General features: G+C 37.7%; 1 protein-coding gene across 3 annotated transcripts in view; it reads right to left on the bottom strand.

Annotated features, from left to right (window-relative positions):
- Positions 1-2,766: 2,766 nt before the first annotated feature.
- Positions 2,767-23,597, bottom strand: part of RHOH (ras homolog family member H) — a 46,477-nt gene continuing 25,646 nt past the window's right edge. For all 3 annotated transcript variants that reach the window (XM_074272817.1, XM_074272818.1, XM_074272816.1), the window contains one exon: positions 2,767-4,156. In XM_074272817.1, coding sequence (XP_074128918.1) covers positions 3,387-3,962 — 576 coding nt within the window. In that variant the 5' untranslated portion in view covers positions 3,963-4,156 and the 3' untranslated portion in view covers positions 2,767-3,386. The remainder of the gene's footprint in view (positions 4,157-23,597) is intronic.

Genomic DNA, 23,597 nt, shown 5'->3' with positions numbered 1-23,597 from the left:
TTTTTAAGTTTTGATTTGTAATATGGAAAATATTAACAGTCATAATCAGGGATATGCTGAAATGGGCTCAAAATGACTTAAGAGAGCCAACTGTTAAATTTTCAGCGTGACATTTATCTTTCAAAATAACCCAATGCTAAAAATCAGGATTTCATTTATGTTTTATAGATGGTGTAGACGCAAGAAAGTGATGGAGAAAGCATTAATAATGGAGATTAAACTTAAAAGTTTGTCCTGTGTGTGTGCATGTATATTTATGTGTGTGTGTGTGTGTGTGTGTGTGTGTGTGTGTGTGTATATATATATTCTTTTAAGACTCAGTTATTAAACATTTAGTACCATGCTCCTGGCTATAACCTATATAAACAAAAGCTCTTCAGGGTCATCAATAATTTTTAAGAATGAAAAAACATCCTGAAACCAAAAAGTTTGAAAATTGCTGATGTATTCCAACTCCTAAGAATCAGACATAAGGAAATAGGTCTCACCTCCCACTCCCTTGTTGAAAAGGAATGCCTGAAAACTGGATGGTGAGAAATTTAGATGTGAAATGATAGCAGACAAAAAGTCTAAATGTGAAAGCCAGAGGCATACTTTATCCAAATCCCTACCAACTGTAAATGCAATCTAACCTTGGAAATTAAATAACAAATATAAAGGGTAGGAAGACTGCCCCTTGTAAAAAGTAGTTTGTTTTGATTTATCCCAGTTCCATCTTCATTACCAGGGAAAACATAGCTTAAATATTCTTGATTTAGGAGGAGCTTTGAAATAAATCATTCTGTCTTAATTCTAGGCATTATAGTGTAAAAGAGTGTTGGACTGGTAGTCCAAAAAAGCAGTGAAAAGGGTCTAATCTTGACCATAACTAATTAATTGTGTGACTTCGAGCAAGTCATTCTTTTAGGGTGCATATTCTCTTTTGCTCCCTATCTCTACAAAGGGGTTTGACTGATAAGGTCTAAAGTCTCTTCCACCATTTTAAAATCTCTGTGATTCTATCAGTACAGAATACAAAGATGACCAATTGGCCTTTAAGGCTTCAGTAGAACACTTTGTGATTGGAAAGGCATGGGTTTTCGTTCAAAATTATGTTCAAACTTAACGGAATACTTTCAGGCTTGCAAAAATGTTACATCATCTTCCAGGACTTTGGGGAACTTGGAAAGGAGGGATAATAGGGAGCCTGAATTGATTCCAATCTTTCGCTCCCCCCTTCCTTTAACTATTTTGTAGCCCATTCTCCTACTCCAGAATTCTCTGAAGCCAAAGATAGAGTCTGTTTTCCCTGCATCCTCAGCTACGTCCAATGGTACCATTTAACTCCGTACCATATCAATCATACTATCACTCACATCCTCAAGGAATTCATTTTGGAGTTTTCTTCTGCTCCCAACTTCTAAGGACCCAGAATATCCAGTGAGGGAGCAGGTGCTCAAGGATACATCAAGTAAGGAGCAGGAGAGACATAGAGGTTAGCTCTTTAAATCTCTGTCTCAAGCCCAGATGAGGATGGAGTGAGATGGGTGGGTAATAAGAATTTGGGAAAGGAGAAAAGGAAGATGTCAAGAGTGGTGAAATCTCAAGTATTAGGGAACAAGATTCAGAACCCTTTGTGTTTATGTCAGTATGGATCACAGGGATGAAGGATTAAGTGAATGAAAAAAGCATTTATTAAGTGCTTACTATATGCCAAGCTGGTGAAGAGTCCCATCAAGACAAACTGAGCATTTGCTGATTATAGACATCAAAGAAATAACAAAACAAAAAATATTGACTGTGTAAAAGCCATGCTTATTATAGCTTATTACATGCTTATTATGAACAGCTTATTATGGATATCTAATTACCACATAGCACAGTTATCTGAACAGAATTAAATGCACAAGGGATTCACTTGGACATAAGTTTTATTTGAGGAGAACTGGGTAAACATCCACTCGCCTTCATATATTTGTCGCTCACACAACACAAGAGTCACACTCAACTTAAACTGTTAACTCTTTCAGCACCATAGCCACTGGATGGGATGTTATTTTTTTTCTAGCTGTTCTCCATCTCCCTAGGTAACTTTATCTTGTAGCCCGGCCAGCTAAATGTTTTCCAGCTTTTTTGTACTTACTCACTGGTACCAATTTGCAGCATTTTCACCTGAATGCTGTCCAAGGTCCCTATACCACTAAATCTTGAAGGAAAACAACAATGTGGAGAGTATAAAAAAAATCATGAAGTGCTTCCCAATATTCTGAAATGCTTTTGTAATCCTTGAGTGCTCAAGGAGAGAGCTCCAATGAAAAATAAATTTGTGCTAAATATCATTGTAATAACTCATCAGCACACAAAGAACTGAAAACACTCAGGGGGAGAAAAGTGTAGTAAACAGTTAACAGGTTTCAGGGGAGGCCTGTTTCCTGTGAGGTCCCTAAACGTCATAGTTCCTTCCTCTGGAAAAAAAAGAGTAAATATTATTTTCTTTTGGAGGCTGTTCTGATGAACAGTTTGGAGTATAACTGAAAATTCATAGGCTCAACCAACATTTATTAAGTATTTTCTTTGTGCAAGGCACTTACTTTGATGACAAACAGCACTGTGTTATGCATAATTTTTTAAAAAATGTACTAAGGAATAGAAGTGGCAACTTTGGTTTCTAAACTTATTGGTTCCTAAATATAAAACATTTTGAAAGCTTTCAAGAAAATTCAACTATATTTTGTTATGAAAATTCAAACCGAGATAGGTGCCTGGGAAATTGGATGCTATAATTAGTTCATTGCTCTTTTGAATTTAATTACCTGATTTTTAAAAACACACACAGTTGGTAAGTAGTTTCAACAAAATTTCTATGACATAAAGAAAAAACAAATCTAACATATGGACAATCTCCAAGAAGCTATTTAGTATTTTTTTTAGCAGTTTGTGTTGTGATTAAGTCAGAGGGAGGGGGATTACCAAGTGTGGAAATGAGCTACATGCAAAAGCTAAATGTTTTTGCTTTGTTTTTGTTTTTAAATAAATGGTCTTTAAATATGGAGTTCTATGAAAAACTCAGTTCAGTCTCCCAAATTATAACAGTCTCTAGTAAAATCCGGAGTCCTTGAATCATTAAATAAAAGAACAGGAAATATAAAAAACAAACAAACAGAAAAACATCTACTTAAGACCCCTGGAACATGCTCTGATTAGATGAAATCATCAAAAATGGTTCCTGTGGAGGACGTGCTTTAGTAAAAGACCCAATGGCCAAGATTTCTAGCATTGTCCAGGAGAACAGCAGTCTGTACAAAATACCAGCATGGAGCAGGGATGTACAAGGCCGGCCTCCCATCCCCAAGCGAGTCAATGCTCTTCCACTGGGATGGATCCCGGCGTTGGTCCATCCTGACAGTTTAAAAGATCTTGCACTCATTCATGGAGAAGAGCTTCCTCCTGCTCCTTCTCCTAGCATGATTAACTGCAGTTCTGACGGCACACTCGAATACCTGTTGCACCCCTCGGTTGCTAAGAGCCGAGCACTCCAGGTAGCCCTTGGCCTTCACCTCCTGGGCCAGCCTTTTCCCATCCACTGAGTTAATACAGGAGGCCCTGTGGGGTCCCATTTCCCGCTGGTCAGTCTGTGTGGCCACCACCAGCACCGGTGTACAGGGCAAATTGCTCCGTATCTCAGCAATCCATTTGTTTCTCAGGCTCAAGAAGGAGTTATGGTTGGCCACAGAGTAGCACATGAGCACCACGTCGGCCTGCTGGTAGGAGAGGGGACGGATGCTTTTGAAGGCGTCGTTGCCGGCCGTGTCCCAAAGGCCCAGGCTGATCTGGATGCCATCCATGAAGACGTCCACCCCGGCGTTCTCATACACTGTGGGCTTATACATCTCAGGGAACGTCTCGGACGTGAAGCGCACCAAGAGGGCTGTTTTTCCCACCGCTGCGTCCCCCACCAACACACATTTGATGGAATTCAGCATCTTGCGGAGTCGGTTCCCAGGAACAGTATCAGTCCTGGAGCACTGCACACCTCACGGGGCTGGAGAAACGCACGCCATTCAGCTGCAGGGTGGACGAAGGGCGAGGTCTCAATCTCACCACTTTGTGGAATTCCACATCCCTCTTTTAACTGAAATACAATGGATGTGACAGGCAACAGATCCTAGTCTCCCTCCTAGAACAGAAATAGAAGAGAAAATTTTAACTGAGGTACAGTGGATGTAATGGACAACAGATCTTAGTCTTCCTCCTAGAACAGAAATAGAAAAAGAGAAAATTTTATTTTTCGGATCTATTTTGTCAAGACCCTGAAAGGACTGACTTCAAGGTCACTGCATGAGCTCATATTTCACAGAGGTCTAATTTTATTGATAGAGGAGACGTCCAACAAGGAAACTTCTTTGAACAGGGCAGATGAACAATAATGGTTAGTCTTAGAGGGCTGTCTAGGAACACTGAAAGGCACCAGCAGTGAAGTGCCCAGGGTCTCCCCCACCAGCAGATTTGAGAGGCAAGACTTGATCCTTAGCCTCCCTGACCCTGAGTGACCAGAACTCTAGCCCCTGCCCCATGGAGCCTTTCTACAGAACAGCGAGGAAGGCAGTGGGAAAATGGCAGACCACACAGGTGGTTGGGCCAGCCCAGCTCTACATTTGAGTCACTGCCTCAGCTCAGCTACACTGCAGCAGTGCCCACTGCCCCGGATCACACTCGAGCTGTCATTTCACCCCTCTCCCACCCACTGGTGGAAGCGCTGATCAGGTTTCCCACTAGTCCGCTCACACATGACCTATGAAGAAGCATGGGTTGTCTGATTTGATCTTTGAAACAGCCCAGTGATCAAAGACCAAGACACCACTCAGATAACAACCGAAAAAGATCTGATAGAAATCGTGTGTGAGGCAGCTTTTTCAGACTAGCAGTCTGTTTCAGCTCCAAGAAGTGAGGGTGGGGTGGGAGGTAATTGTGGAAGAGGTGGGGGAAAGGAGGAGAAAGAGGGGGCTGTGATTCTCTCAGTCTCAAATCAACTTTGTCAACACATGGGAAACACAAAGAACAAAAATATAATGAGCATTAGAGAAGCTATTCCACTTCATTGACCAGTTAGCCATCTCCTTAGAAAGAAGGATCCCGGAGAGAGTGAGGAATTGGATGTCTTTGACCATTGGATGTTTCTAATATCAAACTTTCACCCCAAATTGGCTGAGGGAGATTCTGATGTTGAAGAACAAAACTAACTCAATCCTAATCCTTCTTGAACTAGTCAAGAACAAGCTCTCTATCTCTAAGAGAAAGTTATCGAAGGTTTTTGATCCAAGATACAAAGAAGAAAAAAAGATCCCAAAGACACAGAACCCAGAACTTTAGTCTGATTAACAAAGACAGTACATTTTGAAAAGGCTTGGATTGAGAAGTCAGCAAACATTCATTAAGTGTCTTCTATGTGTCAGGCACTGCTAAGCACCCCAGGTATAAAATAATAAATAGTTCTTGACTTTAAGGCGCTTACATCCTAAGGGGGCCTCGTGTCTATGTTGCATGTAAACAGGCAGATCCGGGAAATATTGAATATTCCAGACTACCTCACGAAGCTGATATTGCAATATAGTGAATCGCATGAAATCTTTTTTTGGTCTTCCAGTGTGTATGAAAGTTATGTTTACATTAACAACATTCTAGTTAGTGTGCAATAGTTTTATGTCTAAAAACTGTACATCCTTTAATTTTAAAATGTCTTATTGCTGAACAATACCAACCATCATTTGAGCCTTCATCTTGTCATGTTGACGGTTGCTGGTCAGGGTGTGGATGCTGAAAGTTGGGGTGGGGTAATTTCTTAAAATGAGGCAATGAAGTTTCCCACATCAATGGACTCTTCCTTTCACTAGAGCACTAAGGGGCTATTACAGGTTATCAATTGGTCTAATTTCAATATTATTGGTCTGGGAATAGGGAGGCCTGAAGAGAGGAAGAGAGATGGGGAAACAACCTGTTGTTGGTGGAGCAGTCAGAATACCCACAACATTTATCAATTATGTACACCCAAAACAATTACAATAGTAATATCTAAGACCACTGATCATAGATCACCATAACAGGTATAATAATAATTGGTAAAGTCAGAAATACTTTGAGAATTACCAGAATGTGACACAAAGATATGATGTGAGCAAATGTTACTGGGAAAATGAAAAAGACTGATGATTCACTTGAAGCAGGCTTGCCAAAAATGTTCGACTTGTGGAAATACACAGTATCTCTAAAGTTCAGTAACATGAGACATCTCTGTATCATGTAAAAGTGTGCACAATACAAACAACATGAATACAAAGTGAAGTGGGTTGATCTTAGGGGACATTCTATAGCATTATATAAGACCCATGTGTCCCTGAGAAGCAATGTGCAAATTCAACTCAATAAACATTTCCTACCGTGTGCTAAGACTACCCTAGGTGCTCGTGATTACAAAAATGAAAAATAACACAATACATGTTGTCAAAGAATTTACATTCCAATACAGGGAATATGGCATGGCATGCACATGAACAAAATACATTGATTGACTCACATGAAATTCCTAATGTAAACATAATAATTATTCCTAAGAATATTAACATTCACTTCAAGGACCTTTCTACCTTGGTAAATGTGTATATAATTCTTTTTCATAGTCCCAGTTTAAAAGTCAATCCAATGAACAGTAAATTCACGTGATTTATTTGTTTGTGGGCTACTTCCACCCTCCCAATCACAGATGTTCACAGTGTCGGGGTTATTCTCAACTCCTAATTCTCCCAAACATGTTGTAAGGCACAAACGAGGATAAAGGATGTAGAGCATTTTGCAAACCTTGAAGCATTGGACAAAGGCCAATTATCCTTGTTATTATTAGCTTCTAATCACCAGGCCTCCAAGCTGCTGCTGACATCATTCTCTGAGTCTTCTACTGCCCTATTCTATAAGCATTTTTTGTACAATTATCCCTTTACATGACAATTTTCCCCATTGCACTTTCAATATATTGTGAATTGGCATAAGAAATTAAATGGGAACATTTGGAGAATTTTGCAGAAGCTGCAGATGATAACACAGAAGTTGGAAAACTAAGAAATGCATAAAACATGTCTATAGTATTGTATAATATCAATCCAAATTTTACAATAAGGTACTGTAAATATCCCATAAAAGAAAAAAGAAAAAATTCAGATTTCCTCTGGTATGAAGAGAGGGCCAAAAATCTCTATATAGATTTCCAGATCTCAGGGGTACCAGGTTCCCTAACCCCCACAATGTGGAAGGAATACAATTATAGAGCATGTGAAGGATGTAAGCACACATTATTTAGTTTCATCTGTATTATCAACATTTTCTTAAGTCTAAACAATCAATAAAACAATAAATTGAGCCCTGACTTACAGATTTCTGAAACAAGCTGGTTAGAAATGTCTCTGGCATACCTCTACCTTCATCCCATATATCTAATTACTTGCCAGATATTGTCATTTTTATCTTTGCAGCATAATTCCTTTTCCTCAACCAACAGGACGCCTGCCCTGGGGTCCAGGTCCTTAAGTCCTGGTTTAAGTCCTTTAGTTTGGACTATTCTCAATTGCTTCCTAATTGGTCTTCCAGACACAAATCTCTCTCAAGTGCAATTCATCCTCCACGCAGCTGCAAAAAGTGATTTTTACAAAAAGTGACTTTACAAAAACAATTTTTATAAGGCAGGATTGCTGCCTTTCTCAAACTCTAGTACTCTATGCCTTTAAGACCAAATACAAAGGCCTGGGTATACTTAGGTGCCAGAGTGATATACCACTTAAAATAGTGGACTTGGAAGCTGGGACACCTGAGTCCAAATTCTGCATTTACCTCTACCTGATATTGCTGGACCAAATCACTTTACTATTCTGGGATGCATTTTTCCTTAATTATAAAATAAGAGGATTGAACTAAATGCAATCTAGACATGCATAAAATCTATGACTTCATCATTCTATGGATATGTTGTCACTCCTGATAGAATGGAAACTCCTGGAAGGCAGGGCTGCTTGATTATTGTCTTTATATCCCCAGTATCTGGCACTAAGTAGATACTTAATGAAAATTTATTGACTAGCTGATGGATTGATGATCTTTGCTTATTCACTAAAAGCCTTCCTCTCAGATAGTCCCTCTAATACTGCAGATCACAGATCATCTTCATTCTCAGATGATACAATTCACCTCCATGTTCTGTAAATCCAGTATAAACTTTCCTTTCAGATAGTCCCTCCATCATTGCAGATCACAGATCATCTTCAATCTCAGAGGATATAATTCACTTCCACATTCTGTAAATCTAGTATAATCCTTTCTCTCAAATAGTCCCTCCAACATTGCGGATCACAGATCATCCCTGATCTCAGATGCTACAATTTACCTCCATGTCTTGTAAATCCAGTTTAAGCCTTCCTCTTAGATAGTCCCTTCAACATTGAGGATCACAGATCATCCCTCATCTCAGACAATCCAATTCACTTCCACGTTCTATAAATCCAGTATAAGCCTTCCTCTCAGTCTCTTAGTCCTACCCAAGCACTAATGTAGCATAAAGTCTATCCACAGGTTGCTATTCCCTCCATGTTACCCTTTAAGGCATCCCCTTCTAGTCATACAGCTCTTTAATTTTGGCTTTTACTTCTTGATAGAATTCCTGCAATAAATCCGTTTTTTACAACCAAGATGCATCTTTCCATTGTTCCTTGGATGATTTATTAAAGGAGACAGAAAGTGAACTGTTGACAACTTCAGTGGTTTGCCTTTACTCAGGAATTCAGTGAAGCTCCCACTCTGAAAGAGGTCTATGGGGAAGCTTCTTCAGACACAGCCTCGGGCCTACTGTGCTCATTAAACAAACATTCAGAGTAGCGTGTTGAGAAGTAATAGTGCTTCCAAATATTCTTGGAAGACTTTTCATACCAATCCTCAGAATTCAGAGAGCACCTATGTATGTGAGTCAAGTAGCCATTTGTGGCTGCTTCAACAAACATAGCAGGGCTATTTCAGCCTTCAAGAGGTCTTTGTAGGTCTGACCAAAGTCAGCATTTCTTCCCCTTCTTTAAAGTTTTATATGAATTCCCACAATGCATGATTTCAGCAATTCAATCCATTTCAATTCAACAATGTTTCTACACGCACAGAGAAAAAATACATGTACGAAGCCTAGGGAAAAAAATGTGTATATATGAGAAATCCAGATACAGACATTTAAACACTGTACCAATTGGCTAAATGAATAAAAATAAAGCTGTACTAAAAGATTACATAGAAACTGAGAATATCCTGATTATTAAATGTGGAAAATTTCTTGAAGCAATTACATGGAAACGGAACTCTAGAAATTCAAGGGGATTCTTTAACATAACATCGTGGCCTCTCCACAATCAATTATTTAATCAATAAGTATTTAGGAAGTACCTACTATGTGACATGCCTTACAAGTCAACCCAATGTAAACCAAAGTTTAAAAGAAAATCCAAAAACTTAAATCTTGTATAATTGTAATGGCCAAGGTAGGACACAAAGAAGTATTAGCTACTGTAGTTAGTTTTTGCTAAACTGCTCTTTTTTCTTTCTTTTTTATTCTTTTTCATAAGGAAGGTTCTTTAGGTAAAAGTGGAGGAGATATATTTCAAAATAAAGGTGATATAAAAACAAAAGATGTTAATAAAAAGTTTCATGTTTATTGATCAATAAAAAATTAAATAATTTTTATTGATCAACAAAAATTTAAATTGTTGATTGGTAATAGAAACTCATCTTCTGTAGCAGCAAAATTAGAATCATTTGATAAAAATAAAAGAAATCCTTATAAACCCAGCTAAATCTAAGCAATTGAAAAATACGTGCTTTAATGAAGAAAATGTAGCTTGAATCTAAATATTATTCTGGAGTTATAAACTCAGTTTTCTCATCAAAGGGCTTTAACAGCATCCAGCAGATTACGCAGCACAGAGTTCAGGAAGGACTTTCAGCCTAAGAGGGTGGCATAGACAAGTTAGTTAACCAAGCTTCAGGAATATGGGTAGAATAGGAATGAAACCATGAGTATCAAATATCTGACAACAATCCAGTCAAGAGAAGATCTCAGAAGAACTAAATCACTGGGGATATTTCAAAAGAAATTGTTATCTACTGGTAGGATCTAGTACACTGAGCTTCTTGTAGAATTGTAGTGTGGTCATATGAGTAATGAAAAGCCTGTACTATAACAGGCAGACCATTTCTCTGCTCTAGGATTTGCTAAGATTACCCAGGATTTAGTTAAGTTATGAAATACAGTATATCTCTCTCTTCTTCAAAATAGATCCATTTTCATTCTCTTTCTTCAATTATTCCTAATCATAAATCCTAATCATCCTCTTTAAATACAGTTCTCTCTCTCTCTCTCTCTCTCTCTCTCTCTCTCTCTCTCTCTCTCTCTCTCTCTCTCTCTCTCTCTCTCTGTCTCTCTCTCTCTCTCTGTCTCTCTCTCTCTCTCTCTCTCACACACACACACACACACACACACACACACACACACTACACATGCACATGCACATACACACTCACACTCACACATGATTCCCTGCTGATAAAATGGCAGCACTGATTACAAGCATTTAACTTTCCAGATTCTTTCCTCCATCACTGAAAAATGAAACATCATATAAGTGATTAAGATTAACTGCATTTCTTGGGGAACAAAATATTCTCATTCATTTGCTTTTGGTTAAGTTAAGTATTCTTAAGCAAAAAAAAATTAGTTTTCTTTCTCTTCTGTTATCACACTGAAAATTTAGCTGCGAAATAGCTAAAGAAATTATGTTGCTAAAAAAAGTGGATGTTGAAAATTATCTTTACATGTATTTGGAAAAATAAAACACTATTAAAATTTTTTAAAAAGAAATTATGTTGCTTGAATATAATGGAAAGTTACTATAAGAAACAGTTACTAAAGAATTCAGAGAAGCATGAAACAATTTATATGAACTGATATTGGGGAGTAAACTTTAGGAGAACCTAATAGAAAGAACAAATACAAAATTAAATGCCATATAATTGTAATAACCAATAAACTTGGTCCTATAGAATTGTTGAGAAAATGCAAGTTTCTTCCTTCTTCACTATAGCTATGGAAAATTGCATACATTATCAATAATTTTTTAAAAGAAAATCTTCCAAGAAATATATTTGTAGAACATTCCCGGCTCAATAAATTAAGCATAGTGAATGCAAATGAATCTTTGATCATTTTGGATCATGAAGTACACAGAATTCTGGATATCCATTCTCATTACACAAATATATACCTGCAAGTATGGAAAATATAAATCTATTTCATTTAAGTTATGATTCTGATTTTGTAAAAAAAAAAAAAAAAAAAAAAAAAAGTCTTTATTTAGGAAAATAAAAGGAAATCTTAACCTGCCCAGATCTCTGTGCACAGAGAATGTGTTGTAGAGAGGAGGGTTTAAGTTGAGCTAATCTCAGTTGCCTGGCTAAAAACATTACTGTGGAGTTGGATATCTCAACAATGGAAGTTACTGTGAAATAAGTTTGGATGGGACAATTCAACAATTCAATAAACAATTGGTTTGTAATCATAAATAGTTTAAGTGGCTAATATGGAAAAAGATTTTGCATGACTTCACATACATAATGGATATCAAATGGGTTGGCTTCTCAGGGAGGGAGAGAGATCAGGGAGAAGGAGAAAATTTGGAACTCAAAAAATTTAAAATTAATTGTTAAAAATATTTAGAATATATTAATGAAATAAACAATTTTTTCTAAAAATATTGATTAGGTTAAATGTTTCTGTAGGACATACCCAGAAGGATCTGTGGATTAATAATATTTTGTTAGTTTGTTTGTTGGGGGGTGGTTTCTAAGGCAATTGGGGTTAAGTGACTTGCCTGGGGTCACACAGCTAGGAAGTGTTTGGTGTCTGAGGTCAAATTGGAACTCCGATCCTCCTGACTTAAGGGCTGGTGCTCTATTCACTGCCCCACCTAGTTGCCCCCAAGGGGGTAGTTTTAAAATAATTATTATTTTCAATCCTTGTTTGTTTGTAATTTATTTTCTTTAGAACTGTACAGCCAGGCCTGGGGTGTGTGTTTATAATTCCTGCTTCTGCAGAAGTTTAAGTTGGTGGGTTACTTGAGCTCAAATTGGAAATAGAGCTAAAACACAAACATATGTGACACAAATATGGTGAGTTCTGGGATGCCCAAGAAGAGGGGACTCAGGTTGGAAAGGGAACAAACAAACCACATAAGGATCAGGCCTATAGAGTGGCCACCGCATTTCCAGCCTAAGTGAGATAGGAACACCGCAGCTTATGTAGAACTTAACATATTACAGCACAATGCAATATGTAATATGACTTATGGATGAAGAAACTAACTTACGGGGCTCATCAAAGTAGCAAAACTGGGATTCAAAAGCATGGCCTCCCATTTCAGTGCTTAGCACAATGCCTGGTATATAATAATAAATGTTTATTGATTGATTGATTGCTTCTATTAATTTATTAATTCCAAGTCCGGTATTTGTTCTATAACACCAAACCACATCCTTTGTCCTAAAAAAAAATGGAATTTTTGAAGAAAAAAATGCATTTATTTGTCATGGAAAGAAAAAAAATATTGGAGGCAGAAAATAATGATTCTATTCTCCATCTCTCCCCTCACTTTCCCTGCTAGCTCAGACTGAACACTTTGTCTGTATATGTTATCTGATCTTAAAATGGGCAGACTACATGCTTTCCCACCCTTACATTGTGGTTCTCAGGGTCCATATTCTTGGAACGTCCTTTCTTCTTAGTCTGCTTCACTTCCCTTGAGACTCAGCTCAGATTACACCTTCTAATGAAGACCTTCCCAAGTCCCCTAAGCTACTAATGCTTCCCCAATGAGATAATTTTTATCTACCATGTGTATATATACATACACATACACACAAATGCACACACACATAGAGAGAAGAGGACATTTATTATATACTATATTTTACATAAGCAGAAGAGTAGATCCCACGTGTAGATAGAGCACCTACATTTGGTGGTAGAAAATGGTCTTCCATTGTGTGGCTAAAAGGGAAACAGAAAAGATATTTGAGCCTTTTTTTCCCCAGCCATCCTTCTCCAAGGAAGACTTTCATTCCTGCCAGGAAAGTAGGAGAAAGAGGGACAGGGGCTACCAGACTAGAAATATATCTATCTGCTCTCGTAAATATTTTTTGTAGGGCTTCTTAAATTTTCCCCTGGTGGCCCCCTTTCACCTGAAAAATTTTTATGGGACTCCAAGTCTATAGGTATATAAAACATGTATACAAATCAATCATTTATTGATAATAAATCACAATTTCTTGACCCCTACATTCATTTATGCAACCCCCATATGAGGTCATGATCCACAGTTTAAGAAGCTTTGGTTTCATGACAAATATGGAAATCCATTTGAAAGAATTGCATATATTTAACCTGTATTAGATTGCTTGCTGTCTTGGGGAGTGGGGGAGGTGAAGGGGAAAAAATTTGGAATACAACATCTTATAAAAATCAATGTTGAGAGCACCGGCTCTGAAGTCAGGAGGACTTGAGTTCAAATCTGGTCTCAATCACTTAACACATCCTGGCTGTGTGACCCTGGGCAAGTCACTTAATCCCAATTGCCTCAGCCCCCCAAAAAAATGTTATTTGGAAAAATAAAATATTATTGAAAATTAAATCGAAAAAGGAAAAAAAGCTTTGGTTTAGAGGGTATGATTGGGTTCAAGTTAACTTTTTATTGCTTTATCATTTGGGGTCAATGGAACTCAAAGTTTTATATGGAAGGCTTAACTCCTTTTTCCACCTAATGCCTGGTACCAGAATATGTACACAGAGAATAGCAAAGCAGCTCATTTACACAAGTCAGAAATCAGAATATAGACCAGACAACAAAGACTCAAAAAGCTCTCCCATAGGGAGCCAAATAATTCAGCTCAGCCGAGAAAGGACCCTGAATCTCACCCAAAAAGAAGCTCCCTGAAGTCTCTAGAAGAAGCTGGGGATACGGCCATGGTGGAGACTGCCTACTCCTCTCATGCCTTCCCACGGCCTTTTCCTTCAGCAATCTGAACTAGGCTTGATATCATCCTTTTGCTGTCTCAAAGTTGGAAGCCAGAAGTACCCAAGTTCTCAAAAAAAGGTCAACTAAGAACTGGAACTTTCCATTCCTCTACAACTCCTCCCCACCACTCTCTTAGGGCAGGACCTTCGTCTCCACCAATAAGGAGAGACTCCCAAACCAACCAGCCTTGGGACCAGGTTACCATGATATATATATACACAAATATATAAGATAAATCTTTTGTAAATCTTTAGTTATTTGAATGTTGTCTTTCCCATTGGAATGTGAGGTTCTTAGAAGTAGGACCCATAATTTTACCTTCCTTTATATTCCCCTACCTTAAGCCCGACATATAGTAAGTGCTTTTAAAGTGCTTAAATTGAATAACAAGCACAATACCTTAAATTTCTATCATGCTCTATGTTTTCAAAGCCTTTTCTTATGCAACATCTCATTTGATTGAGACAGCAATTTTCTGACTGCGAACTAATGTATTCCAACTCTGATCCTTCTGAGCTTCAGTTCTTATCAATAAAATACAAATAATAATCTATTATAAGAGAAGAACTACGTAAATAGGAAGACACCTTAGGCAAATGAGCCATTTTTACTTTATTATTATTATCGATGATCCTCACAATAACAGGTATGAAAGTCCTTTCCAGTCAGAAATACTATCAAAGAAATGTAAGATATTAGCACTATTTTTAAAAATTTTAAATTTGAATTGTGGTGTTGATTCTAGGCACCCCAACAACACACTGCAGCAAGTATGCCCAGGATTAGTTTACCATTTCACAAAAAATAAATCCAATCGATCTACTTTCAGGATAGGGTCCCATATTGATAACAGTCAATTAACTCATAAAAGGAACTAATTCTACCCTAAGAATCATGACCATTCATGCCCCAAGGAAATTATCACATCACTCACCATTAGTCTCTATATTTTCTAGCTTTTTAGACATAAGCCCATAACTCTAGATCCTATCTAGGCTGCAGCTTGGGGATAGGGAAGGGGATTATTTAAATGATTGGTTTTTTTTTTTTTTTTTTTGTTTAGAAACATTAGCAATCCTATAAAGAAAAAGGGAACCTAATGGACATTAAATTTATGGAGTAGAAAGTATATAATGTGTTTTCAAATGTGGCCAATGGGATACTTAGTTGGCTTAATGCATTCTATTTTTTTTAAGAGAGGGTTCTGTGAATATGGAAGGGAGCAGGGAGAGGAATACAAATAGCTCTATAATCCATAATAAATATATTGTTTATATATTATAGTAGTTAGTAATTATATATAATATATGTTTAATACTTATATCTAATATATTAAATACATAATGTATAATAAACAAATTTATAAGAGGTTTAAATATATTTTTAAATAGATAAACATTTTAATACTAATAAATATTTGATGCTTTTAAAATTTAAAAAGACAGGGTTATGAGATATGACTTTTTTCTTTCTCAGATAGGATGAGGAGTGACTTGCCCAGAGTCACATAGTCAGTGTCTGAAGCTGAATTTGAACTCAGGTTCTCCTAACTCCGGATTGGTATTCTATCCACGGCAACACTTAGCTGCCCCAAAGTCGTGATTTCTAAGGGCACTTTCATTCTATGATCCTATGTGTTTAATAAGTTTGCTTAACCTACTGTGGGAGATTTCCACTCTTATTGGGAATTATCAATAGTGTGATGTCTTTTTTCCCCTTTATACTTATTTTCTGGGGGTATGTTCCCAGAACTGGAAGTATTGAGTCAATGGGAATAAGAACATTTGTGTGGCATTCTTGCTGATACTGCTCTCCTGAATCTCTCTAATCTGCAGAGTTAAAGATTTCTGAAAGAAAGAATCTCTCTTTGTGATGAAAATCTTACCCTCTCCTACCCCCCCCTATTTCTCCAGAGTCTTTTCTCTCCAGAAAAGAGTTTTTCAAGGGAACCACTTGGGAATAAATATTAGTAAGGCCAAAGTGAGAAAGCCTCCGGAATGTAAAAGCCTGAGCTTCCAGGAAGCAGGCTGAGAAAAAAGCAGAGTGAAGATGAAAAATATTCACCACAACACAATTTCTTGGAGCAACTAGGTGGTGTAGCGGATGCAGCCCTGGACCTGAAGTCAGGAGGACTTGAGTTCAAATGTGGTCTCAGATATTTAACCCTGGGTAAGTCTTTTAACCCAGTTTGCCTTAGTTTCCTCATCTGTAAAATGAGCAAGAGAAGGCAAAAGCCAACCCCTCCAGTTGATTGGCTGGTTGATCGTTGTCCTTTCTTAAAGAGGACCAAAATGACATTCCTATGTTAGAGTCACGTTAGTGTTTCCAACTATGGCTGATCAAACAATAAAGCTCGGAGTGCTCTGCCACAGGTTGGACAAACTTGTGCGTATGAACACTTGGGGTGGACTCTCTAACTTTGAGCATCTCACGTTTCTTCTGAGCTACTTCAATTCTACTTTGCTCATAGAGCCCACTCCTTCTCTGAGGAGGGCACGCCATGCTGGGTGGTCCTGTGCCAACATCTCCCATGTCACACAATCGATTCTAAAGTTCTTAAAAGAGACCTGGAGAGTGTCCTTGTATCATTTTTATGACCACTTGTGAGCTCTTGCTTCCTGTGAATTCTCCATACATTTATTTTTACTTTGGTAAGCATACATTTGGCGTTCAAAAAATATGCTAATGGAGTTGCCCCCTCTGCAGCAGAGTTGGCAGTTTAGATTGAAAAAGGACCTCCGTGTCCAGTACCTTATCCTGCCAGGAGATCTTCAGAAGACAATCAAATGGAAGCGATTCAGTTTTCTGACGTGTCCAGATTTCAAGGCCATCCAGCAAGGAGGTCAGCGCCACTCTGTAGGCTTTCAGTTTTGTATCCAGTCTAATAGCTCTCCTCTCCCACACTTTCCTTCTCAGTCTCCGAAACATGAACTAGCAAAGGCAATGCATGGGTCAAGCTCCTTATAGATGTGGACACCCCTGGGAAGTAGACTGCCAAGGCAAGAGAATTTCTTCCCAGCATCCAAAACTTCATTTGCTGTAACTGATGGTTCCACATGTGGATGGTTGGTGCTGGCTAATGGAGGACCTGGGTTTTCTTGGGGCTAATTATCAGACCAAAATTAGCACAAGCAGCAGAGAATCACTCCACACTTTGTTGCACCTGAGCTTCAGAGGCTGCAGGCGGTGCAAAATTACCACACACAAAAAATCACGCATCGACACTCCCTCCACTCCACCAAATATTCTCCACCAAAGTAGAGAGCGATCCTTCTGCAATTAATTATCTCTGTTATCCAGATAGTCCCGGGACTTGTCCAGAATGACAAAGCCCAAATGTCTGTGTCACAGCATGTCCCTGACCTGAGACTGGCTGTATCCGTTTCAAGTCATGCTACTCTCACCATTATGATGGAAGCATAGCAATAACCACACCTTATCGTTCACAGAGCGCTCAATTTACAAAAACCCTGCCAGTAGATTTGTATCGTGAGTATTATCATATTTAATTCAAAGATGAAGATATTGAGATTTTAAAAGGGAAAATGACGATCTTTAAGTCATTTGTGGCTCTGAATCCTATGTTCCTCTAAGTCATCAACAATTGCCATTGATTACAAAGCTGTTAATGTGAAATATGGAAACGCTTAACAAGGGGCATGATTCTTGACTGTAGAATGAGATAGTAAGAAACAGACTCTTGGATTAGGAAGAATCTCAGAAGTGATCCAGACTGCCCAATATAGGAATCCTTTCTGTATAATCACAAATAAATAGTTTTTTACCCAGTGCATAAATACGCATTTATAGAGAGCTCACTCCCCAGTTTGACAATGTGTTCTATTCTGAGACAGTCCTAATTGGCAGGAAGTTCTTCATACTAAGAGGAAATCTGAATTCTGTATAACTGCAATCCATTAATCCTTGTTCTAGAGCTAAATAAATTAAATTTAATCTCCCAGATAATGAATTTTCAAACATCTGTCACTATTATGTGAGTAATAATTTTCATTCAACCAAGAATCATTTTTTTGGTATCATTCAACTGAAAGCAATACATTTGAGGAACTGAACTTTTTTTTCCTATTCTCTAGCCTAGCTTTTGTCATGGTATACTAAAATATTGTGAAATAATCTTATCAGAAGGTCAATTGTACTTAGTTTGGCAAGATGCATTTTATCAATGCCATTCCCTCTCCTAACAAAAACCTAAATGTTCACACCTGTGTGAACCTGTTCTAGAATTTTTGACAAAAATTGACTTTAACAGCTTACTGGTTTCTGTAAGCTTCCTCTCCCTTCACACACACCCTTTTAATTTTTTAAAACAGGGGTTATTTGATTTTTTCCAGATTTCTGGCCCTAGCTTTTCACCATTATTTCTCAAAGACTTCAGACAGTGAGTGGGATTGCATCTGTAATTTCCATCAGTAATCTAATCTATAATTTACTAATGAAGCCATCTCAATGTATTCAATTCTCTCTTACAGACTTCCTAGTCAAAGGAGCTCAGTTTCCTCTTTATATGCTATTTGTTCTGTTTTTCTGGCTTTTTTGATGAAAAGATGAATCATGACTTCTATTAACATCTTCCTGGAGCACAAGGGTGAACTTTTACTTTTTCTTTTAATTAATTTTTCTTTTCTTGCTTTAAACGTACTTCAATACTTTCAGGGTTTGTAATGTTGCTGTCAAGAAGATTTTTTCAACAAATGCAGATCATAACTCGTCTAAAATACTTAGTATTTACATATCACTTTCATATACACAAAGCACTTTTCCTGTGTTATCTCATTTGTTTTTCACAACAACCCTGTGAAGTAGGTGCCATTATTAATTTTCTTTTACACATGAAGATCTGAGGCTGAGAAATATTAAGTGACTTGCTCAGGATCACATTGCTAAATACATTTCTTTTCTCTTTTTTAGAGGCAAGTGGGATTAAATAATTTACAGGGTCACACAGCTAGTAAGTGTTAAGTATCTGAGGCTATATTTGAACTCAGATCCTCTTGACTCCAGGGCCAGCTATCCACTGTACCATCTAGCTGCCCCAATAAGTCAGATCTTCCCTATCCCATGTTCTGCACTCTGTGTACTGATCCACCCAGCTGCTATGACTTAATGTTACTTAGTAAATGATCTTTGAGAGCCCAGAGGCTGAAAAATGCACCATGCTGTAGTCATCCTGGGGATCAGCCTTTCCTAATTCTAACCTCAGACCGCTAGGCTCATGTTCAAAACCCTTTCTGAAGACTAGCCAGACCACAGTGCTGCTGTTCACATTGCCCTGATATCCTGGAACTTCAGATAATTTGAAAATAGCTTTTTTTAAAAAAGTCCTTTTTGTTAACTTTTTCTTTTTTTTTTTCTTTCTTCCTTTCCTTTCCTTCTTCTTTTTTATTTTCACTGTCTCTGTTTTTGTCTGTCTCTCTGTGTCTCTCTTTGTCTCTGTCTCTTTCTCTGTCTCTCAGTCTCTTTCTTTGTCTCTTTGTGACTCTTTTTTGTCTCTATTTCTGTCTCTGTTTTATGGTCTCTGTGTCTCTGTCTCAGTCTGTCTCTCTCAGTCTCTCTGTATCTCTGTTTTTCTCTGTGACTCTTTTGTCTCTGTTTCTGTCTCTATCTTTGTCTCTGTTTCTGTCTCTGTCTCTGTCTCTGTTCTCTCTTTTTCTATGTCTCTCTGGATCTGTCTCTCTGTCCTTTCTCTCTCTCTCTCTCTCTCTCTCTCTCTCTCTCTCTCTCTCTCTCTCTCTCTCTCTCTCTCTCTCTCTCTCTCTCTCTCTTCTCTCTCTCTCTCTCTCTCTCTCTCTCTCTGTTCTTCCATCTCTCCCTCTTTCCCTGATAATTGATAATAAAAAGGATAATAAGTCCGACCCCTTAACACCAAATGATGATTAACAGAACAAGGCAGAGATGGCCCAATCATGACACGGAGGCCAAGTTTCTGCAAATGGTCTGGGAAAACCTGGGCCAGGCAGCCTTGAAAAAACACCTGAAATCCATACCAAGTGATTTTCCAAATTAACCCGCATCCATCTAGTAGTATCAAGTTTCTCATCCACTTCAATATCCAGGTAGAGATGAAAGAGTAGATTTCTGATTTCCATTCCATTGTTTTCTAGAAACTATATTCCATCTACCAGTGTAATAAAGGCCTCTTTCTTCATCAGTCAAAAAGGGCGAGTAAACTAGACCAACTCTAGGGTCCCTGTTAATACTAACAGACTAGTTATCATTCGCTGAGTTCCTTAGAAAGTATTGTCCATTTTGAAGTTGTCATGGTAACCTTAGCCCTTGCCTTCCTAAATGGTGTGATGAAATCTCTGACTTCACTTTGCTCTGTGCAGTTTTAAACACAAGATGGTTTCTTCCTTGCAAAAAAGAAAAGAAAATGTCAACATACAGAACTTTTAGGGCAAAGCCCTGAGTTTGGACCTTTGATTTCATTAGAATAGGGAACTTTAAGATAAAGAAATGTTCTCTACCAATTTTTAGGTCAGACATTTTCTATAACTTAAAATCTTAGAGAACTTTTTAGAAACTAAAAAAAATTTTTTTTTTAAAAGAAAGAGACAGAAAAGGCTCAAGCTTGGAATCAGGGAACCTGGGTTTGAAGTCACATCTCTGCCACACACTTGCTTTGCTACTCTGAGCAATTTAATTAATCTCTCTGTTCACTCAAGTTATTCTTTAAGATTGACAGTTATAGACAAGTTGAAGATCTTATTAGCAGGAAATGTCCATATTGAGAATTCCCCATACACATGTCGTTACAAGTTCAATGCTCTTGAGATCCAAGTCACAGACCCAAGCAGTATAAGGGATAAAAACCTTTTTTCTTTGAAAAGTATCCTTTCACCAGATGTGGGCTGGGGTAGAAAGGCTCTTCCAGCAGTTTCTAAATTTCTCCTCAGGCTTCAGATTATTCTTTGAGCAATAAGATTGAGAGGGGACTATGGTCTGTCTGTCCTGATAGATTTCTGCAAGATTTTCCTCCTGTTTTTTTTTTCACATTTTCAAGCCAACAGCTGGGAAGGGGAACAGTAACATCACTTTGTCCTTGCCTACGTAGCCATAGAGAAGGTGGTCACCTTATTCTGGCTACCTTTAGCTTCCATTTTTCCCATAATGCATTACTATAGAGTATAGCTATATATATATATATACAGAGAGAGAGAGAGAGAGAGAGAGAGAGAGAGAGAGAGAGAGAGAGAGAGAGAGAGTATATACATATAGTATATATACTATAGAGTATAGAGACAGCTATTACTATAGAGTATAGCTGTCCCAGGTACTCCTGAGTCCTAACAAGTCCAAGGCCTAGCGTGACTGAACAGCATAAAAGGTAGAGTCAAGAGTCCTCCCTTTGCAAGCAAAAGTCTTAGAGCTTTCAGAACTTCAGATCTTCTAGTCAAGTCAGCATTAATTGCCAACAAAGGGTCACGCACTGGGCTAAACAGTAAGGAATACAAAGAACAAAAATAATCCCTCCCTTCAAAGAGTTTACATTCCAATAAGGAGACAACTGTGTACAAAATACAAACAAGATAAACTGGAGATTATCTCACTTTAGCATTAAGTGGAATTGGGAAAGGCTACTTGCAGAAGGTGGAACTTTTAATTCAAACTTCAAAATAATTGTCCAATATCATGTAACTAATTAATAGCAGATCCAGGAACAAACCCTAGGTCTCTTTTCTATGAGGACAGTAACTCACTAACAATATCTACATTCGTCATTTTTAGCAGTAATAATAATAATAATTTATTTACATGTTTTCAGATTTACAAAGCACCTATCTCACAATGGGGAAGAGAATAGGACTTTGGGCTTGGTTCCAACTATGATGGAGCAGAGTAAAAGTTCTATGAAGCAAACAATGGCTGTGTAACTGAGCAAAGCTAGTTAAACATCCCAGACCAAAGGGAAGCTGGTAGTTTTGAACTTGCTGAGTCTCTGGGCAGACTAAGAATGCTTGAGTCAAGTAGTCAATAAACTGAAATACCCAACCGGAAACAAGCCAACAGATTAAAACTGGGTCATAAATTTTCAGAAAATTCAGATCAAGAGGGCAGTGAACAGCACACCTCTCCTCTCAATCGCCTTGGATCACTTCACTTTAAGGGCACCAAAAGTTTTCAAGTCCTTGGAGTATGAAAGCAGCAGAAAGATGTAAGAGAATAGAAGTTCAGGTCAGACGTTGCCCCCCTCTCCACCCCCACCCTCCTAGGAAGTGTTGTAGGCCCAACATTAATAGAAAGTCCAAAGTCAAAAATCTGGCTAGAAGAATAAGCAGACAAAAAAAAATAAAAAGAATCTAACCATAAAGAGCGATTATGGTGAAAAGGAAGTTTAAAACCAACACAAACTATAAGCAAAACCTCAAAGACAAATGCAATTTATCACATTCACCAAGAACTCCTAAAAGAATTAAAGCATTAAGGAAAACCATCTAGCTATCTTAGAATCAGAGGCACAGTAGAAATTGAAAGAATCCACTGGTCATTTTCTGGAAGAATCCCCAAAATGAATCTTCCAAGGAATATTATAGTCAAAATCCAGAGCTCTCCAGTCAAGGAAAAAATACTGAAAACAATCAGAAAAAAAGAATTCAAGTACCAAGGAGGCACAAACAAAATCACGTAAAATTTAGCAGCTACTAAAAAGAAGTGGAAAGTTTGGAATATGGTATTCCAGAAAGCAAAGTTTCTAGATTTACAATCAAGAATAACCCACCAAGCAAAATTTAATATAATCTTATGCAGTAGAGGGATGGGGGCAGGAGTGACTTGGATTAAGAAACAGCAAAGTATACTGAGAATGAATGGTCAGAGAGTTGGAGGGTGATCAGGGGAGAGTAATATGTTAAAAATATAGAGAGAAAAATGGATCAAGAAGATGGTCAAACATTATCAAAGCCTGCAGAAGCCAAGAAAGATAAAGACGAGATAAGACCAGTTGATTTGGCCATGGAGATGACTGACAACAACACTGGGGAGAGCAATTTCAATTCAATGATTAGCTGGATTGTAACAAGTTAAAAGGTAGAGATATGAATAGGAAGCTTTCCAAATGAAGAAATCAAAACAATTTATAGCCATATGAAAAAAAAATGATCTAAATCACTATGAATTAGAGAAATACAAATTAAAATTACCTGAGCTATTTTATACCTACTAAATTAACTAATATGATTGAAGGGAAAAGCAATAAATATTGAAGGGGTTATGGAAAAATTGTGACACATTTATTGTTGGTGGAATTATGAACTGATCCAACCATTTTGAAGATCAATCTAGATTATACTCAAAGAGTTATTAAATAACTTATGCTCTTTGATCCAGCAATACCACTACTAGATCTGTTTCCAAAGATGATTAGAGGAAAAGGAGAAAAACCTTTATGTTCTAAACTGTTTGTAACAGCTTTCTTTATGGTAGCAAAGAACTAGAGATTGCAGGAATGCCTGCTGATTG

The sequence above is a fragment of the Sminthopsis crassicaudata genome, chromosome 6 (genome assembly GCF_048593235.1).
Source record: "Sminthopsis crassicaudata isolate SCR6 chromosome 6, ASM4859323v1, whole genome shotgun sequence".
Taxonomy (NCBI): domain Eukaryota; kingdom Metazoa; phylum Chordata; class Mammalia; order Dasyuromorphia; family Dasyuridae; genus Sminthopsis; species Sminthopsis crassicaudata.
This window is presented reverse-complemented; position numbering and strand designations above follow the sequence as displayed.